Genomic DNA, 25,166 nt, shown 5'->3' with positions numbered 1-25,166 from the left:
CATAGTCTTGTTCTTTCATTTGATATATGTTGATAAACTCGTTCATTTCGCATCATTTGAATTAAATGTACTTACAACTAATGTTCTATTGTCACATTTCTCCTTCAAGTATGTTCCCCAAACACATCACATTAGGAATATTAGCCTTCTACCTTGCGAATCCAGCCATGTGTCACTACTTTCTAGCTTTGCTGCTGTACTGATAATAAACAGTTTACCTCCGACAATCCAAGACATTTTTGTGTTCAAATGGAACCATTCAGCATTTGTGCTACTGCAGGTTGTATACATGATTTTTACAGTTTCTGCCAAATGTTTGTGATTTTGTCACCTTTTTGGACATCGTCCCTATGAAAGGAAGCCTCAAACCTGATATAAAATGGACTGAAATTTATCTATTGTTACATCAGACCTGCCAACTCTAACGATTTTGTCGTAAGTCTTAAGAAAATTACCCTTAAAATACTAACTTAGGGCATAAAACCTCAAACCTCATACCCTCACTTTATGAGCAACCCCATTGCTGTTGCTTTTTGGAGGAAGAATCGAAGGAGTTTGGAGGCAGGTAGCTCAAGAGCTGTCCCTCCAACTAGTCGCTCAAGCCACACAATCATTTGGAATGACTCAGCCCCCGCCAGTGTTAAGGTATGTTAAACAGCCATACATTTGTACAGAGGCGGCATGAAACTAAATTTCTCTGTCTTCGAGCCTCAATACTGTAAACATTGACCAACTCTTTCCACTGCCTGCAGACAGCCTACCTGTGGACGGTCAGTTCTTACTATTTTAGGCTTACTGGATCTCCCTCTTCCCTCAGAACATTTGGGTGACCCAGGTCATTTTGGAGGGGCTTCAGGTTTCATTTATCCAACCCCTTTCCATTTCCTCCTCTCCCTTCTTCATGGAGGTATCATGAGATCAGGAGAAAAGATGCATTTCTACAACAGGAGATACAGTCGCTCATCAAGAAATAGGCATTGAAGATTCTGCAATGACTGGTCTCCAGGGTTTTATTCAAGGCTTTTTCTTATTCACTTGACTTAAAGACTTGTGTCACCTCAACAAATTCAGTGCACCTCTGAAATTCAAGATGGAGATGTCTCTTCATCTGACGGATGAGTATGCTGTCAGCTATGATCTGACTGATGCATATTTTCATCCACCCCACATCATGATAATTTCTCAATTTTGCTTACTGTGATGGAGCTTATCAGTTCAAAAAATTTTCTTTTGGCCTCAACATTAGCTCTTGAACATTTACCAAGATTATGGATTCCGTTGTCACCCTATTCCAATTGATGTCATCTGTAACAACGGCAGCACACCTGGATGACATCTTCCTGAAATGCATGATAAATTCTATACTACTCCAAGGCAGGAATGATCTCCTGTCTCTTAGATCATCTAGGCTTTCTAGTGAATTGGTGAAAATGCCATGAATTTTAGCCATCTGGGTATGGAGTTTTTAATCAACCTGAATCTGGTGTGTCTTCCTCGTGTTTTGCATAATCAGAATTGTCGAATTCATCAAGTCTGTTTCCAACAGGATTTGCATTTCAGCAAGAGAGTTATTGCAACTCTTCTGATTATTCATTGCAGCAGTGGACTTGATCCCTCTCGGCCATCTTTCTCTGTGCCCCTTACAAATGTTGTTACTAGCACAAGGTACTCGTTTCAAGTCCCCTCGATAAAACAGTCACAATCACACCCGAGATAGGATCATTACTGTGTCATTGGCATAACGCAGGTTGACTGACCATGGAAATCCTGCTGGGGAAGCCCCAAGCAGAAATTACAGTATGTGCCAATGCCGATACATACAGTTTGGGTGCCCACCTGTTGCCGAACTTCACTACTGTCAGCAACATGGGAGCCAGGGAGCAGCTTCTTCGCATCAACTTTCTAGAAATGAAGGCTGTCATCAATGCCTTTCATTTCTGGAAATATTGATTCTCAGGCAAAATGGTCCTCATTATGTCCAGCTCTATGATTGTGACTTATCTCCTGAAACGGTGGGGGGACACCAAATCACCTGTTCTCAGTGTTCTGATTTATTGTGGCAGTTTCTACATTTATGCAACAATCTTCGTATCAGTTGCAAATCAAACACTTTCCTGGAAGTCTCAGTGTTTTGGCCAACCATCTAACCAGCGGAGGTCAAGTCCTTCACACATAATGGTGTCTCCATCAATCGGTCTTCATTCAGATCTGCGCACTTTGGGGTCATCTGATGATCAATCTTTTTATGATAGGTGGAATCACAAGTTACCCACCTTTGTCTCTTCAGTCTCAGACCCAGAAATGTAGGCCATGGGTTCACTGTCAGTCAGTTTTGAGGGGTTGTGGGCATTTGCCTACTTACGGGGTCAGAAATGCAAGATGATTCTGGTAGCCCCTCTAGTGATAGATCTACCCAGGAAAATACTGGCCAACCTGAATCTTCCCAAGCAACTTCATTCATGGGGTTCCATCCCTGCATGGACCATATTCTTCTGCACACTTGGATTTTACCAGGGCAACCTTGCAAGACAAAGAATTGAAATCTTCAGTTGTGGAAAGAATCTCAAGAACAAGAAGGCCCTCCATTGAAGGCTTACGAGGGAATGTGGCATGCTTTCAGTGGCTGGTGTCATACCAATAACATTGTCCATCTGAATGCCTCAATCCCTCAACAGGATGACTTTTTTCTCTGGCTTTTTGAGGAGAAGTAGTTGGCCTCAATTATTATCAAACGCTACCACTTCATGATATTGGACAGATTTCAGCATCATGGTATGCATGATATTGGGCTTGATAATGACCTGTTTAGCCAATTTTGATCTCAACTTTTTTTCCGAAATGGAATCTGTCCTGGATTTTAACATGGATCAATTTTAATAAATTCCAGCCTCTAGCCCCCACTTAGCTAAAGTTACTATCATTCCGCATGTATAGTAAGTGAGTTACATGCCCTTTGTTCAGATCAGACCGGGTGGCTCGGTGGTCCTCTTGACACAACCAGGCTTTGTAATTCAGTTGGTAACCAAAGAATCATCATTCGTTCACTCTCTTCCATAGACAAGTCAGTAGCAGTGGCCATGCAACATCCTGTTCGCGCATTCATGCACTACTTGAAATGCACAGAGACAAGTTGTGGCATATCCTAAAAGCCTCTTCCTTCCATTGAAAGCCAGGAACTTGATATCACCATTCAAGCCCTTGCATCGCTGAAATGGGTTATATGCTAGCGTACTCTTAAAGTTTTGAAAGATCAGATTCACTGCATGAATATTACCATTCATGTTATTTGTCCCATCTCAGCAAGCATCTCATTTGAATGTAATGCATCCAAGCTCCCTGCAAGCATCTCATTTGAATGTAACGCATCAATCTGAGATGTAATAAAAACTGTTGGCTGACATGCAGAATGAACCTTCTTGAGTTTTTATATCAGAGATTTAGCTTTTCAGAGGCAAACCTTTCAATCTGGTAGGTCCACTGGCAGCAGCACAGATGGCCATCAGACCAACTTAAAACAACACTGCGTATCAGTGTTGCTGGATTCGCCAGTGAAATTTTGTAGGTAAGAAGATTTTAAAATGTATCCTCTTTGCTGTATGTAAGGGTCACACATCAAGTGACCCTAGGTTGTGTTGCTTATGTAATTAGGAGAATGGGTTATTGTTTGCAAAGGGAAGCCAGTCCTCATTCCCTAGAAGGATGCTCAAGGTAGAGGTCAGATGCTCGGCATTCCCTATTACCTAGTCTCCTAATGTAATGTGATTGAGGAATCTATTTGAAGGAGAAAGCAAATTTTTCAGTAAATTGATTCTTTTAGAGAATAATTACTCAGTCACATTACTTAATAACCCTCCCAACCATGCCGTCATACAAACATCCTCATTAGTGTATTTCTCAGCTAAAAACTTGTGACAACTGGTTGAGGAAGAGGGGAGGTAATGTCCAAGAGCTATTACTCTTTGACAGCATGAGATAGACAAGACATTTTTCATCATTTAGCACGGCCAGATTGTATGGTAGGAGACTAATATTAATAATTTAATGTGAATGAATTAGTATTCTTGGAGAAACATAATTTACTGAAAGATTTGCTTTATGTTGAATCAGAAGAGCACTGCATTGCATTAAAGCAAATATTATTACCTAAAATATTCAGTTACTATTAATATAATTTTATTTCTCCATTTATAATATACTTTATACATGGTTGAATTGAAGTATAATGTTTAGAATTCAAGCAGTGTTAATTTTCTCAAAAGAGATACATGATGGGGACAGCTTTTTTCATGACTACTCCTTGTTATGATAGCATTGACACATGCTGTGAAACAAAAAAAAAATGGTGTGTCAACTTGGCAAATACTTTTCTTGGAAAAATGAACTTGGTTTTTTGTTTTATTTCTCAAGTCTAAGTATTCGGTATTTGTTCATGAGTGTACAGTAATCAGTCTGGCTAGACACTGCAGTCTTGTGATGGTGATTAGTGATGGCTTTGAGGTACTAAACATAATTACATTGTGTTGCCCAGGTAAATGTGCGTTTTATTTACTTTCCATCTGAAAATAAAATGGGGTCTTTGTTTTGTTTGTATCTTAAACTTCACTATTTGATACTTCTTAACACAATACCCTGATCAATTTTAAATGACTCAGCTTGGCATTTTTTAATGGTGATCATTCAGCTAAAGTTTTGATGTGCCAGATATAATTATGATGCATTGTCTAATAGACAGGGGCATCATGATAGTCCAAATAAGTATTAATACCAGACCTGAATTTTCAAATGGCATCTTGTGTTCAGTCTTGAATCTGAACAAATATAGTTAAATAAGGTACCAACATGGGCAGTATAAGAAATGTGTACATGTAAAAGACCAGTTTCCTGTCATTGCCTCTGCTGAAGCACATGGTAACAGATTTTTGGACGAAGTTCGTGTAGGAGAGTTTTCAGTTAAGGAGTGAATAAGACTGACAGATGAGGGTATAAAGTGATTTTTGTTAAGAGGGACATAGAAAAAGGAATTTGAGGGATTTGTTGCAACAGTCTGAACTCCATGAAAAAGTCAATTTAAAATGGCCCTTTTATGGGCCAAAAGAAATCAAAAAGATTAAAAAATGTCAATATTGAAAGTAAAATTTAATAGGCTAGACAGGACATTCCTTGTAACCCTTATCATTACCTAAATCTCCTCATCTGATAATAAAGTCATAAATGTTAATTCTCTTTCTGATTGTATTATTTTACTACTTTCAGTGAAAGTCCAGCATTAGGAAAGCAGACACCCATAATAGTAAAGAAGAAGAAACCAACACCTCTCTTTGTTACAACTATAAAGGAAGAGCCTGCTGGGTAATATTGAGGAAAACATTACACTTTATTTGTTACAACTTTGCATCTATGTTGCATTATCACATATATCTTACATTTCTGCCATTTGTTTATTCAGATTCTGTTGTGTTTTTTTTTTAATTGTGAAAATAGCCATGGAATTTGTAAAGAAATGAAGAAAAAATGGATTGCTGGAATTTTTCTTGGTTGATTTGTAATTGATAGACCCCCACATAAGGGAAGGAGTTAAGTTGGAAAAGCAATTTGTAACCTCAGCTGATTTATCTCACAATTCACCCTACCAAGCAAAGATGTTCACCAATTCTTTTATCTAGTTTGAGCAACATAAGTGTTAGTCGTTTGCCAAGGTGGACGTCAGACCAGAATTGTCTCCCCATGTATAGAATCTTTGGCAGCAATTCCCATTGGTCATTAGTTACTACTTGAGAAAACCAACAAATTTGAAACATGCTTTCTATCTCATCAGTTTTCTAAATGGGTTATATTTTTTCAACAATAGCATCTCGAGCATGAAAAGTTATGTGTGAGTTGGATTTTTTTAACGTAGCTTTAACAATTTTTCAGTCATATCGCTATGATGTCTGCAGTGTGACAGTTTCTAGTGATGTCTAGCACTGGGGCATCATGCCGCAGACATGTAACATGATGTGCCACCCAGTCAAATTATCCTGATAACGAAGCCGACCAGTCCTAACACAAACCTCTTAATGCTGAGCGCCAAGCGAGGCAGCTGTTAGTACCATTTTTGTAAGTCTTTGGTATGACTTGGCTAGGGACTGAACCCACGACCTCCGGCATCTGAGGTGGATGCTCTAACCACTAGGCCATTGGAGTGGTCTGAAAAGTCGGCAAGGCAGGCAACACCAGCATGGTGAAGTATGATACAGCATGGACAAACTTCCAGTCTTGTTCTTCCAACAAATTTGATTCACCAGACAAGTCACACTACATTTACAGGAGATGTCTTTGACACCTCACTCTTTCAGATATGAAGACATGAGTGTCTTCTTCCTTCCTCAGTCTAATGATATCGAGAAAAGACAGCCTTCCTTGTATCAGTACAATAAATCTTCCAGTATCTGCCTCCAGAGTTCTGTCATCCACCTGCTGATTCAGTGGCCTCTGTCAGAATTCTTGTATCTTTAAAGCTCTTGAAAGATCATCCTTTTTTTCTGCAAACAGCCCCTATCATCTGCTCAAGTTGCTGACATTTTACACAGCTTTGAATGGCAAATCATTGATCCATGTGACAATAGATCTGTCTTTTCACAGTGGTGATAAGCCTTGAACTTCAGCCAGGCCTTTCTTTGAGTTACACATTTTGGTTACACTGATGTCTCATTTGTTGGCAGTCATTGCAATTGAAAACTAAATCTGTATGGACTGGAAATGATTCCTAGACTTCAAATGGTTTGCAGTGGCATGGCACTAGAATCTATGCTCAGCTTTGTCTTGATGACTGCATATAAGGAATCTAAGTACTGATTTGACTATCATGTCAAGGATCCCATTGACAAGTGCACTGGGAAGTCATTCTCACACATGGCTCATGGAATTAATGGAGCTAGCTAAGCATGAAATTTTCACTACCACATTATTGTCTATGAACCCACAGCTCAAAGAATGAGATGCATTCATACTCATATCCATTATACTGAAATACCAGCAAATGGCAATCCTGAGATTGAAACCAATATCTTTTTATTCTGTGGCCACATAGAGGAGGCTAAAAAACAAGCAGTGACCCAGTTATCCATACCTCGGCCTAGTTTCCAAGCACAGAATAGAGAAGTAGGAATGACCCATGTGAAGCATACCAGATGGGGAAATACTCCTCCAAGCTCTTCTCTTCAGTGAGAATCCAGTTTGAGGGAAGTCGCTAATTCACCTCAGCTTTTCTCCCCTTCAGCCTCTCCAGAGAAAATGATGCCATGCTAGTGCCTTCTTTTTCTAGTATCTTGGTGGGGTGTTGGCAGTGGGGTCAGTTTTAACAATTTACCATGGAATAGGAGAAACTTGGGGTCAGAGCTTCCAGATCATGTTAAGTTTTTTTAAAAAACTTTCTGAATATGATCCTTATATCCAGTTGGTGACTGAAACTACAAGGTCTCCTCTCAGCAAATGGGAGGACTTGATTTGGTTTACAACGGGTATTGAACATAGCAAATTCTGATTTGCACAGATGCCAACACAACATTCTTTGGCTGGCCAGTGCCTGCTTTCATTCCAAGTAGATATCATGGCTTCCCTTCCTCCCATAAGAGTGCTCTCGTACATCAGTCTCCTTGATATGAAGGTCACAGTGCAGGGGTCAAGCAGGACTTGAAATTTAGGGAGAAGTGACTTCTCCTTTTGCACAGAAAGAGATGTGGATGCAAAGCAAGAAATGCAATATATATGTGTGTATATATATATACATTTAACATTGGACTTAGCAATACTTTTCAAGACAGTTTTCAGAGTTATTTTCGCCATATGACTTCAAAAAAGAATAATAGAAACTACATCGTAACAAATTTTAACTGATTAACCAGAGTACATGTTTGTAATTGCAAGTTAGTAAAAATGCTTTATCAACTACTGTTAATCAATTTTTTTATAAATACCTTCTAAAACTTCACAATAATGGCACTTTGAAAGATTCCTAAAAGCATTGGAATCAACCCCTGTACATGTACATAAGATCAAATGCACACATGTCTTCAGATCATACCGTTCATCCTCATTTCTTTGTTGTGGAAAAAACATTACTGTAAATATTCATACATATCACACTATAATGCATAAAATAATAGACATGGCTCCATTATAGTTGGTATATGAACTAAATCCTTCTTTCCAATCAAATCAAATCAGACATTTGAGTGCTTCTATTTTTAGAAGGATGGGTTTTTGTAATGTTACTACTCACTTAAAAAACTTCATTTCAGCAGTCCATTGACAGAATTGCAAATTTGTTTTATTCGTGTATGTACTTGTAGTAATTTTATGCATTAGTGAAATAGCATCTGCCTCGCTGCTTCTTTTTTGTATTTTCACAAATGCGAGTCAAGTCAGAAAACAACTTAAACATTACAGCACTTCTCGCGAATTCCAGAACATAGTATTGTCCCATACATTTCTGACCTACTTAATTGCATTTTAAAGTTAAATCTTAAATAACATAATACTTTGGCTTTGCTTTCTAAGAATTGTATATTTTTCTGAATATATTTGCATGATGATTTACGAAAACAGAAAATCCAATAAACTGGTACTTCCCACACACAGAGTTGTATTTTTCCCTGTTACTGGTTTATTTACAGTTTCAAACTAATATTTTGACAAAATAGTGTACAAGAGGCACGTTAAATATCCAGATCACTAATTCTGTTCTTAAAACACAAACTGCTATTTACATACTATTGTTATTGTTTCAAAACACAAGTTTGTATGTTTTTATTATCAAAGGAAAACATGCAGAAATCAGGCAGTGATAGTTGCTAACTTACTCTGCAAAGGGTTCATGGTCAGTCAGCTATCAAAACAAATGCTTGTGAATGTGCAGGAGTTTGTCAGCATAATTGTTATCAAAACTAGGCGTAGCTGCTGATGGCTTGATGAATACATTTCGCTACAACACAACCCTAGAATTAATCCGTAAGGGGCATCTGAATGTACCTCAAAAAATATCACAGGGTAAGGTTGTTTTCTCTTTCCTAACAGGAGAAGGCAAAGTTTACATTTTTTAGGTGACTTAGTCACCCACTTACCCTGGTAGCAACACCCATGATAGTGAATGCCTTTTGATTATGGCAGTAAACATATAGAAAAGGCATCTTCATTCTGCCTGACAAATCAACTGTGATCATTTAGAAGATATGGGAGAACCAAGTTTCCAGACCTCAGCCATCAGTAGGGTTTCAGAACAAACATAGATTGTTAGCTTCTGTCACATATGCTGAGCACTTTTGTCTGTTGGAAAACAAAAATATGGTTGTATCTTGTAAATATTTTAGTATATACAATTAAGCCATCATAATCTGATTTCGATCATGACTTTCCCAGCTTTCATTGCCAAGATCAGGCAGAGTTAATGCACCCACCACTAGCATAGAATTTAAGTACCACTGTTCCCTAACCAATATAATTCTAGTCATGGGATGGACGTAACAGACAACATTCTCCAGAAAGTATCTTTTCATCTGAGTACCGTATTTTCCGGCCTACAAGTCGATGCGGAGTATAAGTCAATAACTTGGCTTTGTATTTTATACTAGTAACTTCCGGTTGCATGAATATTGATGATATCGTTGTATGATATTCCATATTACCGGCAATCGTGAAATGCATTACCGATGCTAACATGCTTGTGATTTTACTTCTGAACTGCTATATTTTGTTATCAATTGACACAGCTGAATAAACAGTCCATGCTTGTTTTATTATAATTGAAAGCACATCCATGTTGTAGTTCATTTTATTACCTGTAGTTACGAACGTAACTTATACAAACTTGTCATTTTCTATCGTAAGTTTGAAAGTCAAGGACTCCGTTAAATCGATTCGTATATATATATATATATATATATATATATACACACACACCGGTATACTATTTTTTAAGTGTTTGTTCTGTTTGGACTTGGATATAATTAACATTTTATTACTAATCTATTCAATGATATACCCCACTATTATCTTTATCGGCTAGTTCGAATACAGAGTAATGGGTATGATCTCTTGTCCTTATAACAAATTTTATATGGACAATGACTTCAATAAAATGTTGACAGATTTTCATTTCCCTAAAAAAAGCCTCATTTCCCTACTGGCAGCCTCGCTGATTTGACCTATTCTGTCGATTCTTGCCCTCAATCTGGTTTCAATTATAGCCAAAGCGCTAAGCATGTTTAATTACCGTGTAAATAACACTGCATAGCCATGTGGTTGTTGTGACAATGTACATTGTAATTAAAACAAAAATGAATTGTTGATTTAGAGGTGTTTATTGATAATGGAATATAGTAGGCTCGTAATACATGAGGATTATCACAATCGTCAGGGAACTCAAAATACCGTCTTTTTTCTCTTTGCAAAAGCTACAAATAAAATCCGCCTTGAATAAAGGAACGATCTTGTACACGGACAATTTTTTTCATCTCTCACTCTCTCTCTCTCTCTCGTGCGCACACACACAAGCACGCGCGCTCTCACAATATATCTGATTTTAGTTTAGTTTAAACCATATTTGTTTTAATTATGATATCCATTGCAACAAGAGCCTTCTCGTGGGTCGGTGGTTCTTTCCGGGTTTTTTCCCGGGTTCTTCCTCCACCATTAATACTGGCCGCCATGTATAGCCTATCGTGTGCTGAAAAATGGCGTTAAGCCCCAAAACAACAACAGCAACAAGAGCTATGTGGCTGTTCATGCTATGATTATTCCTTCCAGTTGAAACCAGTCTTGAGTGCAAGATTCAACAGATGAGATAAACTCAGTGAGGCTAACAATAGGGAAATAAGGCAGTTCATAGGGAAATCAGAAATGTGAAGAAAATGAGGAAACAGAAAACAAAAGTTGCAAACAAAAAATAAATAAAAATACTTTTTATTATACTTTAACATATATGTGAAATGCAGTATCAAATTTACACAAATGTACGGTTTTATAATACATATTATTAAGAAAATAAAATTAACCATCTCCAATATCTGAAAATCCCTCGAAGTCTTCGTCTTCCGTATCGGAATGAAAATTGGCAGCTATATTGGGGCTCATATCATTAGAAATGTTCTCATTATCGTCTGTCTCCATCTCATCATCCTCATCTGGCTCATCATCCTCATCTGGCTTCTCTATCCTGCTCACAATTTCTGCTTTAGCAAAGCCATTCACAATAGCCAATTCAGGAACCCTGTCCCATGCATCCTTAACCCAATGCGCAACCTGGCAATATGTAGCGCGCCGCATAAGTCCTGTGTTTGTGAAGCCGTGGTCGCCTGCCGTCATCCAATGTTCCCACAACTTCCGAAGCTCAGCCTTGAAACATTGATCAACGGAAATGTCTAGTGGTTGTAATAACTTTGTCATACCACCTGGGATGATGCCTAACGATGTGTTCTTGGTTTTAATCTTCAACTTTGTCTCGGCACTGATGTGTGTACGCATAGAATCCATAATGAGGAGAGACTTCTTAGTTTGGAAAAATCCACCAACTCGATGTGCGAAACATTTATCTAACCACTTCCCCATCATGGTATTGTCCATCCATCCTTTTGGATTTACTTCAATCATTATTCCACTGGGGAATTTCTCCTTTGGCATAGTTTTTCTTTTAAAAATCAGCATTGGGGGCAACTTTCCGCTATCGGCAGTACATGAGAGAACTACAGTGAAGTTTGACTTCTCATGACCTGTTGTCCTAATAGTAACAGTCTTAGATCCTTTAAGCTCAACTGTTCTGTTCATTGGAATGTCAAATGTTAACGGCACTTCGTCCATGTTTATCACGTTAGACATTTCAAAATTGTCAGTCTTAATCTTGTCTTGGACATACTCACAGAAATTGTTCAATTTTTCCAGAAAGTCTACTGGTAGTTTCTGTGCCATAGTAGTGCGTTGTCTTATACTAAGTCCCCTTCTTTGCATGAACCTATAACACCATGACACACTTCCACTAAAACTTTCAATTCCTAATTCAGTTGCGATTTCCTTTGCCTTGAGTCTGAGATGAAGAGAGTTCATTCCACGACACGCGGCACGTTGTGTCAAAACATATTCTTCTAATTTATCCTCAATATTAATCCATCTTGCTTTGCAGCCTCGATTTGCTTTCTTTGTTTTTTTTTGTAGCGCATAATGCAACCTTAGCTTTACGCCAATCCCAGACACATTTTTCACTTACACCATATTTCCTGTGAGCAGCCATATTCCCACCTTTCTCTTCAGCGAACTTTACAACTTCCAGCTAAAAAGCCACTGTGTAAGACTTGCATGATTTGATGGGAGGCATTGTGAGATAAGTTGTATGATTTGTACGTGGATATTTATATGAATGATTATGACTGAAAAGATTGATCAGAATATACCGAACTCATTAAAATGTGCCCGTACTATAGCAATGAAAACAACGCCCATGGCTAAATTCATTATTTACATCTAGAGAAGGGAGTGGGCATCATTTCCTGTTGTACTTAATCCCATTGATATTAAAAACAGGTAGCGTAATTGATGCGGATTAATGATAAAGAACAATGGGGTACCGGCAATATGGTAACTAGTATCGGTAGCTAAAGCCAATATCAAGGTCTAAACAATTGCGGCAACTGGCTTTGATTGTTGTTGGAAACCAAAGACCAATTTATCAACAACCGGTATAATCAAAGAGAGACACCGAATCGTCAGCTGGTTAAGAATGAATATAGGTGAAGTGTTGACATTACAATTTGCTTTAAACTGAATTGCGAAACTAAAAATCATGGATCACTGATGATCTATGAGTACTGGTAGTCCATCTTTATATCTGATTTTAGTGTAGTTTAAACCTAATTTATTTGAGAAACTTTGTCAAATACAATTAGAAACATATGATTTGGGGGATTCAGTAGAATGCATGATCTACATTATTTTATAAATAATCATAGAACGCTCGAGTTAATATGGATTACATCCCTTTGTAGGATCAATTGGATCAGTGAAAAAGCTATGCCGGTAATTGCTCACGTGTGTCCAACATTATACTGGAAAATCAAATATTAATGGACCAGTTATTTCATATCTTTTTTTTTTAGGAACAAGCAATATGCTTTGAATTAGTACAGTACACTATAGAGTATAGACCGTAAGTGTGCTATGCGGCCCGGTGAAGTTTTTACCGGTACGGTAAATTGTTTTCTTTTATTTTATGTTTGAGAAATAAGAAAAAACACGCAGAATGCAAAATAAATAATGACAAAACTTACAAATATAAACGCAGTCATATTAGTTTATGACAATTTATTGACATAGTAATTTAACATGAATTTGTACTTCTATGTGACCTGTTTTCGATTATGCCGATTATAGAGCAATGTCAATAGCATACCGGATACTGTAATCCATATATAAGTCGATGCAATTTCAATGACACAATCCATATATAAGTCGATTCGGAGTATAAGATGAAGACCGAACTTTCAAGTCAAAAAGTATCGACTTATACGCCAGAAAATACGGTAGGCTGAATTTGACCTGGTGGGCCCTATACCAACAGCAGGTTACATTTTCTGTGATGATTCAGCAGATTTTTACTCTATACTTAACTGTATTTGTGGGAGTAATTTTTTTCTCACAAGACCATCTCAATGCATTGACCATGTGTGAACTCGGGCCCATTTCTCACACAAGTCTTGAAGCTGTTTAACATAGATCAGGAGACCAAAGGCCGAGACAACACATGGGTGGGTGGATATAACCCTGTCTACCAGTTCTCATAATATACATTGATCAGGTACTGTATTTGAGGAAGAAATAAAATATTTTAATAAAATGTTTCTCTGACAATACTTAGCTGGTCATACTGCAGGCACACTCTTCCAAGCTAGACAACTACAATCCTTGAAGAGCATGCACATACACTGACAAGAGAAGATCACTGAGTTTTCTGCCATCAGATGACTTGTAAGCACGTTGTTTGTTAAAACAAGACAAAAGAAAAGGTGCAAGTCTTTTTTAGCTTGGGAATGGTTAGAGTTATGAGGTATGACTCTTCTTTCAACATAATATGGTTGAGAAGTAACATATTATACTCCAAGCATTTGTTTTCAAGTTGATAAAACTAATTTCTGAGTTCTGTAAAATTCTAATTTGACAGTTCTTTGCCTCTCCAATTATTTTATTCCATTCTTCAAGGTTGGATTTTTGTAATTTATGATCAGTTGCAATAATTACAAACACAGAATCATTAGGAAATGTCCTGTGTTTATGATTTGTGTAAACTTTATATTGCAAATATTCTCAGGCTGGAAATATCACAAAATTAAACATCACCATATTCAGTGTAACAATCACATGTGTCTTAATAAATGTGGATGCCTTTGTTGAGTCAAAACTTGCCTCTTGTAATCTCATGTGACCCAATCCTGGAGCTTAAAGTGTTTTAATGGGTGAGATCATACAGATGATGAACCTGTCAAGAGGAGAATTCCTGACAAATAAAGAGAGCTAACTCTTGTTTGGACACGCTAGATATTCTGTATTTGATATCATTATTTTGATGTGACTGAACCTTATGAAATGTACACAGATAATGCTAAAACACATTGTGGATATTATAGTATGTATGATATGTACACCTAGCAGTGGTAATGTATATTATCTTACCTTTAGAAGAAAACAATTATGTACAGTGTTTATGAACGTTTTTCACTGCTACCTCAATGGCATGAGCATAGATCATTCCTTTTTCCATCGTTTCAGGACACCTGAAGAGGAAAAGGATTCAGCCTGCAAAGAAAGCAATTCATCAGGACCTCAGGGATGACGGAATTAGTAATAATGAGCTCAGTACAATTTTCATTTTTTACATATGACAAAATCCTTTGGAAAACCACAAGAACCCAGTATTAACCATAGTTCACACACATTTATTATTGATTGGCAGAAACTTGATGTAATATTGTATTCTGTCAGGAAAGGAAATAATTTCATTAGATTATATCAGTATAATAACCAACAAGACCCTCTTCTAAATTCATGGAATGCCTTTATATCTATATTCAACTTGGAATTTATCTTCATAAGTTCTGTTGAAAAATATGGTATGGGTTTACCAGGGTGAGCTAGTGTTGTAATCTTCAAGACTATATTTGCTTGGCATTGTTAGCAGGAACAAATTACTATAAATATATTTTGGTATTATGGTTGATCTAAATCATATCATGTGCAAAATTCATGTGGCCTGGTGTGACAGTTGATCTCATTCATATTGTATGCAGTTCATGCATTTTTGGCCTGCTATGACAGTTTATCCCATTCATATCATCTGTGAGCAATTCATGCGTTCACTTATATTTATTTTTTAGTTGGACTAAGTCCTAATAGACATGACATTAAAAGGTCTAAGTATTAGATCATTCTTTCGAAGGTAATTTGGCAGTCTAATAAATCTTGCTGATTATTTTCACAAATTGGTGACCAACGAAATTAGAAACTAAATTTGATTCTAATCATGTAAAATGCAGATCCACTTTTCTCCAAAAATGTCAAAGTTCTTTTAAATGCTTTGAAAAGACTCTTTGAAAAATTCAATTGTATTTAAATTTTCTAAAAAAAATTGTTAATTTGGGTATTTATTGGCCATCTGACTTACAATGTTAGATGTTGTTTATTTATATTTTGTATTTTGTATATATACTGGTTCAAGCTTATTATTTTAGCAATATATTATAGTTAAATCATGTACATATATAATATAATTGTTATGCTGTTATTTTTTATATTAGATAGCAGAGCATTAAAAATAGGTTGAATTTAGGTCAAGTGTCTGAACAGTATTAGCTTAGTATGTCGTTTAAAGATGAGTGTCAATGGCTTTCAGATTGTTTTTTTCCCGGCAAAGCCGTCAACTGGTTTATCAGATATCCACTAATTTTTGGACCTGAGATAACTCATGGGGATAGTAGTTTGCATAAAATTTTAATTTTTTTCTCCTGAATGTTTCACCTGTTATATTTATAAAAGAACAATGTTCATTTGTTGGTGAAAATTGCAAGAAAAATATTATGAAAATTGATTCGGTTATAAACATCTTGGGTAGCATGTTTTTGTAAAATGGATGCTTGTTAAACAGCATGAAATGATGTAATGGTTATATAATGACAGCATGGATACGACATAATTTTTAGCATAGGTGTATATTGATACTGTGAACTTGTGAATATATGGGACATAAAATTATGCAGTTGTGACTTTTGTATTTTAATTATGTACAAAATTATGGTAATACAACATTAATAATTGCATTGATAGTATTGTGAAAGAAAGTTATCAGGTCAACAAAAAGAATACAAAATCCTTAGAAAATCTTGAGCAACTTAGTCTTTCATAAATTGACCATGTCGGCTTTTTGTTGTGGAAAACTGATGAAATCATTTGTTGTGCCATAGTAAAACAATTAAGCCAACAACCTACATCTTTCTTTGTGCATTTAATAAGAGGTTGTTTATAATCTTTAACCAGTGAAAGTTTGATGAATTTGAAATACTCATTTAAATATTTTGAGGAAAGTTAGTGGAATTTCTGTATAATGTAATGTTCGTGATAGCATAATTTTTCCCGTAACTTTCTATGTAATGACCTATACTTGAAGGTAGATATTTAACTTACAGTGGTGCAGTGAGAGCGCCCCTTGTACAATCAATATGGCTGTTATGGTGGCCATCTTGAAAATCCTATTATTGTTGATGCTGATTTTGATTTTTGCAGTTTAATGCCATTTTTAACACATGATACACTATACATAATGGCCAGTATATTTAGTGGAGGAAGAGCCTGGGTAGAACAACCAACCCATGGGAAGCTTCTATTTAGTTAAAGATTTCTCATAATGCCTATTAGGTTCTAAATGAAAAAATTGCTGATTTGAGATGCAATCCATCTTGAAATATTTTTTTATCCCTTCTCCAAAACAGATTGTTGTATCAACATAAGGTTTTCACTGTAGAACTTCCAAAGATGTTGTTTTGGCCTTAAATGAAAAATGGTGCTTATCTGACATTTTGAAAATCTTCTTTTACTAGTTCTTTAAAACAGATTGTCATATTAACATAGGATTTGGATTTTCACTCGAAGACGGTGTGTTATATTTTTATACCCTAAATATGAAAATGGTGCCAATGTGATGTTTAATATGGTCACCATATTAATAATTTTATCACTACTTCATCTGACCAGATAGTTAAATATCCACAGGATTTTCACAGAAAGACTTTTTATGGTATCTAATATGTCCTTAAAAAACATGGTGACCATTAGACATCCAGTACAGCTACTATGGTCACCATCTGTAAAACCTTGTTATTGCTCCTGAATAAATCATCATACCAAAGTCCAGGTCTTATGATTTGTAATTGTTCTGAGAGAAAAAAATGGTTTTGATCAGACCTCAGATATTGTCACCCTGTTGGCCATCCTGAAAACCCTGTTACAGTTACTTATCCTGATGGTCAGATAGACATTTGGTTTTCACTGAAAGTCACATTATGTTATCTCACTGGCTTAAATCAGTTTCTTTTAATGTCATTTGGGATAGCATCCATAGAAATCATTTTAAGAGTTGAATACATTTTGAGATTACTGCTGTGTTATGTGAAAGCAGTTGAGAAGTAATAGGCCCTTTAGGGTCTTTTGTTTGTATTTTTAATTCTAAATATTGAATTTTACAAAGTTGTTGTCATTAGTCACCATTTGCATTCAGAACATTGTTATCATTGCACAGAAATGAAATTTTTATTTCTTATTCTAATAAATATGTTTACTTAACATGTCTTTTGTTTTCATTTTGTACCCTAAACAAGGGCTGCTTTATTTGCTTGCTTCATTGTTTGCAAGAGTTCATGGTTTAATAAACATTAAAGTCTCACTTCTGAACTGATTTTTGCCCCACCACTTGTATTGGGCAGTTCTTTTAGTTTTCTTCTTGTCATGTTCATCTCTCTGTACCACCTCACTTTGTTTGTCCACTTGTTAAACCCACATGCCACATTTATGCATCATGAGGTTGTACCCTCCTACCGATCTCTGTACCGTTAACGTCATTTACAATACTCAGGGAGTGGGTAGTATTACACAAATTATTCATAAAATATAAGGTGGAAAAACCTCATTTTTGAGAGCTGATTTATTTTTCAGGTCAAACGTTTTTGGCTTTTGGAATCGAAGTTTATCTGGATTTTAGATTTTAGATTTTTTGGCCTGAGTAAAATGTCGCCAGAACATAAATATCATGGGTCCACTAAGCACAAAAGTTCCAATTGTTTATTCTTCTGCACATGAATTAGTGAAATAGATAAATGAAAACATATTTATACACCTAGGAATCCGGTCAAATGAAAATCTCTCAGAACATGTTTTCACAAGTAACCCCCAAAATGCAATTTCTACACCGATTAAAGGCAAAAGTGAAAAGAATCTGTAAGAGTTAATTGCTAAATTTTAATAACGTCTCCAAATTTGAATATTCCGTGCATATTTAATGATTTGTGCATTAATATTGTACAGAAATTACAAAAATAGTCATTCCTTGATAATTTCTAAGAAATTTCTAATAAACCTGTTAACTTGTTAACCCATCATGTCTCATTTATGTCACATAAGGTTGTATCCTACTTCTGAGCGCTACCATCATCATCATTTATGATATTCTAAAGTGTTATTACAGAAAAGCTGGCAGATACAGCTCTACAATGATACCAAATAATGTAGACTTGACTCACATTTTAGCTGGAAAAACCTCATTATTGAGAGATGGTTTTTTAGTCCACAACTTAACAGCTTTGCAAACTGGAGTTTGTGTCCAAATTTAGGACATATGGCCTGAGATCCAAAGCAGATCAGTCCAAACTACACACCAAAAGGTGAATCTTTGAAAAAAGTTGGATAAGTTTGAGATTTGGAGTAAAAAGTGGCTAGAACACAAAAATCATGGGTTCATTATATAAAAATAAAAGTCCACAATTTTACCCTTCTGAACATGCACAAGCAAAATAGCGAATCAAAAGCAATGTCTTTTATACACCCAGGCATCCAGCTAATGCAAATCAGTTAGAAACTGATGTATTTAGATTTATTCAAAAGTAACCCCAAAAATGTTTTCTACCCCATTCTCAGGTGAAAATAAAAAGAATCTCCAGCAGTTAATAAGTATAATAACAAGATTGTGCAAAAACATTTCAATTTTTTGCATGCACAGGAGTGTTCATAATTTCATATGTAGATATGCCATTTCAATTTTCAGTCCACTTTAAGAAATTGGCCTTTTCTAATGCATTCTTTTATACATTTTCAATCAATGGGGTTCCCAATAAATTTCAAAACTGAAATCAGTTATACCCTTGACCCAATACTCTCGGGATTTCAAAATGAAACTCGAGAGTTCAAACAGAAATCTTGGTAATTAAGATGGACATGTCCGTTCCTGACTTTTGTATAAGTGTTTCTAATTACATATGACTATATTTATAATTTTAACACATCATTTTAAGTCAAATGGCCTTACAACTGTGAAAGATTTGTATATTTATAAATTAGATAATCAATTTCAATATCATGAATGTTTAGTTTGATCGTCATGCTTCAAAACAATATCATCATGGCAAACCCAGTTTTATCAAGGATGAACACCACAGTTGCTGACTTTGTATACTCTGAAGTCATCTGTCAACAGAACATGTCAGTTAATTACATCCTTCTATGTTTACTCTTTACAAACTTTTCAACAAGCCTCTCTTCACCAAAGTCTGAATGTTCAACCTTGTAATTTAACTGATCTAATGTAACAAAATTATTTCATCTTGTCATCTCCAGGAATTACAAAGCATGAAATAAATCACTTAGTTGACATTCAGGAAGTGTTACTGAATGATTTATTAGGTATGTAAAACACATGAAGTTTTAAATTCTTCACCAATTGAAGCAAATTATTTGCCAATAAAACAGTTTCCATTTTGATTTTGCAAGCCTCAGTATGTTCATTATAAATTAATGGGCATTCAAACAAAAGCCAGTATTTGAACAAAGTTAGTCCAAGCAAATCATATTTGATTCTGTCTTCCTTTATCATAAATGTCAAATATAATCTGTAAACAGTCTAACTTTGATTCAGTACTGCCCACGTAATTGTGAGAGTAGTGACCAGTTAACTCTGCCCAGTTGGTTAAATTTTACATTGGTGTGATATCATTGGCTGATAAGATGTAAACAGTTCTTTTGTGCTAATGTTGATCACTAATGCAAAAGTATATTTGTTAATAGACAGTACATGCTTAATAGAAAATTATGTCGGAGGTAAATAAAGGGTAATTAAGACTCATCCTTCAGCCTTTACAATATGTATTTAAAAAAACATTAGACATTCTATGTACAATGAATGAGACATTTAAATTCCAAGTGTTAAAACACTAGGGTATGTGTCTATTGAGAACCTTGAACCAAGACATTTAAAAAAATCTTGTAGGTATGATTAAGCAAATACTGCCTCAGGTAGACTAAACTTTATATTTTCTGGGTACATTTGCATTTGCAAGTAGATGCCTATTAGATTTTCAGGCCATCACAGCGATTGTTTTAAAATGTTTGAAATTTTTTTGAACATTTGGTTTTTTTGCATGCTTTTTTCAAATGCAAGATTCTGAATAGAGACTTAAGCTATATAATTTGCATTTTCTGTATACTTGGCAAAATATGTTGAATGAAAAATTACAAACACGAATGAGTTTTTCAACAATAAATAGATAGTGATTTTATTTGTGTGTGGGTGCCTGTTTAATGACTTTTTGGTTTAAACCACTTGGTTTCAGTGTTCTTAAATGCATATCCAGTAAGTGTCACATAAAATCATACCTGGTTTTGTAAATCAAGTAATTGTTGTAGGCAATTGCACTTAGTACATCACTGAAAATATGGCAAAGGAGAAGAGTTATTCTGCCTAAGACTTATGTCCAGTTTCATGTTCATTAAATTACATCTGTAAAGATTGATCAGTTTGTGTGATTTTTAAGTTTCTTCAGTATACTAAAGACCAGAAATCTTGCTTGTGCTCAGATAAATTAGGTATTCAATTTTGTACATTGGCTTTGGACAATGGACTTTATGCAGTGGTCAGCTGTTAAGTTGCCTGAACAGAGTTAGCAATATCATGCTCACTTGGACCCTTTCTTCAGTGTTACTGTAATTCAATGCAGTTAGAGCCTCCTATGGTAACCATATGTCCCTCTTTAGACACAGTTCAAAAGATGAAGACAAGGTTTTGGCTGCTGTTGCACCACCCTACAGTGGCATCATGAGCCAGTTACGAGATCAATCCTCCATTTTTTCGCTACAGAAATTGCAGTCATGCTCACTTCACTTCACTTCACTTCACTTCACTTCACTACACTGGAGCTTTTACTCTCTTCTGTCTAATCTCATAGTATAAAAATGCACCATCTTTTCGAATTCCAATTCCAAACTGAAAGCCTTGCAAAACTTTAGGGCTGATAAGCGGTTAAATAGTATGATGAAAGCGTTTTTCTTTTTTAATCTGTTTGTTTTTCTCCTTCAAATACGTTCCCAAATCACATCATATTATGAATATTAGCATGCTACCTCGCGAATCCAGCCTTACTAAAATTTGTCTTTTCCAAACTCTATCAAAATACAAAGGGCAATAACTTTTGCCCATTACCTCCCATGATCCCATCAGGTGTCTCGCCAGTTTTTAGCTTTGCTGTTGTACTGACTACACGTCGTACAATTTATCCTCCGACAATCCAGCCCTTTTTATGTTCCTATGGGCCCATCCAACTTTCATTTTGGGATTTATTGTTCTAATTTATCGATCTACTGCAGGTTGTATACTTTATTTAACAATTTATGCCAATTTTGGAGTGATTTGTCACTTGTCTTGTAAGACCAACGTACCACAACGCTGTCCTTGACCGTATGCAGTTTCTTTACAATTTCTTTTTTCGGGTGTAGGATACTTCAGAATTTCCCCACATTCACTGCTGCTCTAAAGAATCGGCAGGTCTCGTTGAGGAGGGAGTAACGGACTTACGGCGACAGACGCATTCAGAACCGATATCACGGTAGTTGACAAGAACATAATTACGATTCATATATGTACTTTCGTCTGTTTATTTATGGCGGACATATCTGCTCCATGCCATCAGAGCTGGCTAAGCATATCGTTGCAGACACCCGGCAACAGCCACGCTTGGTAGGCGACTCCAAGATTGGTAGGGTCATTGACCAGGGCTGCTCACCATACCATGGCCAACGTTTTGACGGGTTCGGCCAGTCTGCTCAGATACGACATGTCGCATATGTGCGCTCCACGTCCTTCCTACCTTATCATACCCTCCATTTCCGGACGACACTGTTCGGGTCACCGTTGCTTTGGATGACTAATAGAGAAAGTTCGAAGCCAGGCAGCTCAAGAACTGCCCCTATACCTCACAACTCAACGCACACGGGAACCACTCAGTCTCCGTCAGTGTGAAGGGATGTTCAGCGGCCTAAAAACGGGATCTCCTTAGTCACACGTGCACCAACATTGATCCATAGGATGCAGTCTTACAGTGGCTGTATGAAACTGATTTTCGAGCTCACTGGACTTCCCTATTCACTCAATAGGGGTAGGGGCTGATTCAGGTCATTATGAGGGGCTTCGGGTTTCGTCAATCAAAAGTCCTCTTTCCCTCTTCACGAATACACCGTCAGATCGGGAGATGGCTGCCTTTGTACAACAGGAGTTACGGTCGCTCTTTAAAACAAAATAATAAAAAAGTGGGAGTTTATGGAAAGGCAACAATCCCCAGCGTTTTACACAATGATGTTTCTTTTTCGTAATGCAAAAAGCGGATTGAGGCCCACCATCGACTGGAGTCGTCTCACCCAATTCAAGATGGAAACGGCGAGGTCAATCCGTCTCTCCATCAGACGGGGAGAGTATATCGTCAGTCTATATCTGACAGACGCAAACTTTCACGTCCCTATCAACCTCGTCTCGCAAGTTTCCCCGTTTCGCTTTCCACCATACCGTTTATCACTTCACCGTTCTGCTCTTTGTCCTCAACATCAACCCCCGGGCTTTTACTTGGACTATGGATTGCGCCGTCTCCATGTTTCGGCCGACGTTATCTACTTTGACGGCAGTGTATCTGGCCGGCATCCTAGAGAAACACATATTCTATCCTACTCCAAGGCGCAATCTGGGTATGAAGTTTTTAACCAACATGAATCTGACGCAACCCCTTGTGTTCGTATTACCAGAATCGTTAAACTCGTCGAGAACGTTTCCATCAGGACTTGGATTTCATCGGGAGAGTTCTTGCAACTTCTCGGTTTATTATACAGTTGCGGACTTCATCCAGATCCCTTTATGAGGGCCTTGCTAGCACATCCGCGCCTCGAATTTTGTACTCTATTCAATCAGTCATGATCACGCCCTTGATTCGACCAGTTCTGCGTCAGTGGTGCAATCCAGGTCGGCTAACCATTGGAATCCCGCCAAAATGTCCTAGGTGGAAATAACGGTAGGTATCACCGCCATTGCGCACGTTGGGGTTGCCCACAATTGCTGACTTTACTACCGTCAGCGACACCTGGGAGCCAGGGGAACGGCCTGTACGCATCAACATCATAGAAATGTAGGCTATCATCAGTACCTTTCATTTCTGAAAAGATCACCCCTGGGTCGATAATGTTGTTTATTTGGTTCGACAACTCTATGGTGGTGACCTGTCTCCTCAAACAGGGAGACACCAAATCACTAGACCTGTGTGGTCTGATTTGGCATTTTCTACGTGGGTTCAACACTCTCCATATCAATATGCAAATCAGACACATTCTCCGCAGCATCAGTGTTTTGGCAGAGACTCAATACAGAGTTGGTCATGTGCTTCACACGGACTGGTCCCTCTATCAATCGGTCTTCACGCAAAATTACGTATCTCGAACTCATCCGATGATCGACCTCTTGGCGACGAGCTGAAATTAAAAGCTACCCACCATCTTCTCTCCAGTTCCAGACCCAAATGCTTGGGCCTTGTATGCACTGTCAATCGTTTTGGAGGGGTTTTGCCTTTGCGTACCCTCCTACGGTGATGATACAGAAAATAGCCAGAAGTTACGGGGTCAGAATGGGGAGATGATTTCTCGATAGCCCCCTCCCCTTTAGATGGGACAAGCCCTGCTTCACCGATCTACTCTTTCTGGCCAAGCCGAATCTTCTCCAGCATCCATTGTCACGTGGTGTTCCTTTCTATACGCGCTGAGTTTACCAGGACAGCCTTGCGAGTCAAACAATTCAAACCTTTGACTATGGAGAGAATATCGAGAGCAAGAAGACCATCCACTCTAAAGGTTCATGCGGGAAAGTGGCGTTAAGGACTGGTGTCATACCAAATACGTCGTCCCTCTGAGTACCTCTGTTCCTTAACTGGCCGACTTTTCTCAGGCTCGTTAAGGAGAAATAGGTTGGCCCCAGTTGCTAACAAAGGCAACTACCCCATAATTTTGGACACATTCCGGCATCATGGCAAGCATGGCTCCATCCGAATTCCTTTGAAATTCTATCATGCACGTCGCTCAAATCACTATCATACAAATCATGTTTCCTGATAGCTTTAGCTTCTGCTTGCATGGTAAGAGAACTGCATACCCCATTATGTCAACCCGAATTCCCTTCAGATGAGATCGGATGGTTCGTTGGTTCTCATGATACCATCGGGCTTTTTTTTTTAGCCCAAACTAGGTTTCCGTCTGAGGTAGTCAAGTGCATCACAGACATGTCATGGCACGCGCAAATGCTTCCTTCCAGTGTGTGCCGGAACACATGATATCACCCTTTTATGCCCTTTCTTCCGGGCTGAAGCAGGTCGTACGCTTGGTGTACTCTAACATCTCACCAGACCAGAGTTTCTCGCACATAGAATACTGTTTCGAGCAATCCCCATGAACCAGAACACATGACACCGCGCTTCAAGCCCTTTCTTCGTGGCTGAAGTGGTTCGTACATTCAGTGTAATCTGACGTCTTACCTGATCAGAGTTACCTCCCGTAGATTCTCAAAAGTTTAGAGCAATATCTGCGAGCCT

The 25,166-nt window shown here is 37.3% G+C and overlaps 1 protein-coding gene across 1 annotated transcript in view; it reads left to right on the top strand.

Moving 5' to 3' along the window:
• Positions 1–17,850, top strand: part of LOC149799882 (retinoblastoma-associated protein-like) — a 140,405-nt gene extending 122,555 nt beyond the window's left edge. Inside the window, exons 27-28 of the mRNA XM_089959327.1 lie at positions 5,254–5,349; positions 14,788–17,850. Of these exons, the coding sequence (XP_089815453.1) occupies positions 5,254–5,349; positions 14,788–14,851 (160 nt within the window). The 3' untranslated portion in view covers positions 14,852–17,850. The remainder of the gene's footprint in view (positions 1–5,253; positions 5,350–14,787) is intronic.
• The last annotated feature ends 7,316 nt before the right edge of the window (positions 17,851–25,166 follow it).

This window comes from Sinohyriopsis cumingii, chromosome 5, assembly GCF_028554795.1.
Source record: "Sinohyriopsis cumingii isolate HCF-2022 chromosome 5, ASM2855479v2, whole genome shotgun sequence".
Classification (NCBI taxonomy): Eukaryota; Metazoa; Mollusca; class Bivalvia; order Unionida; family Unionidae; genus Sinohyriopsis; species Sinohyriopsis cumingii.
Note: the sequence above shows the minus strand (reverse complement) of the source record. Positions and strands in the feature narration are given on the sequence as shown.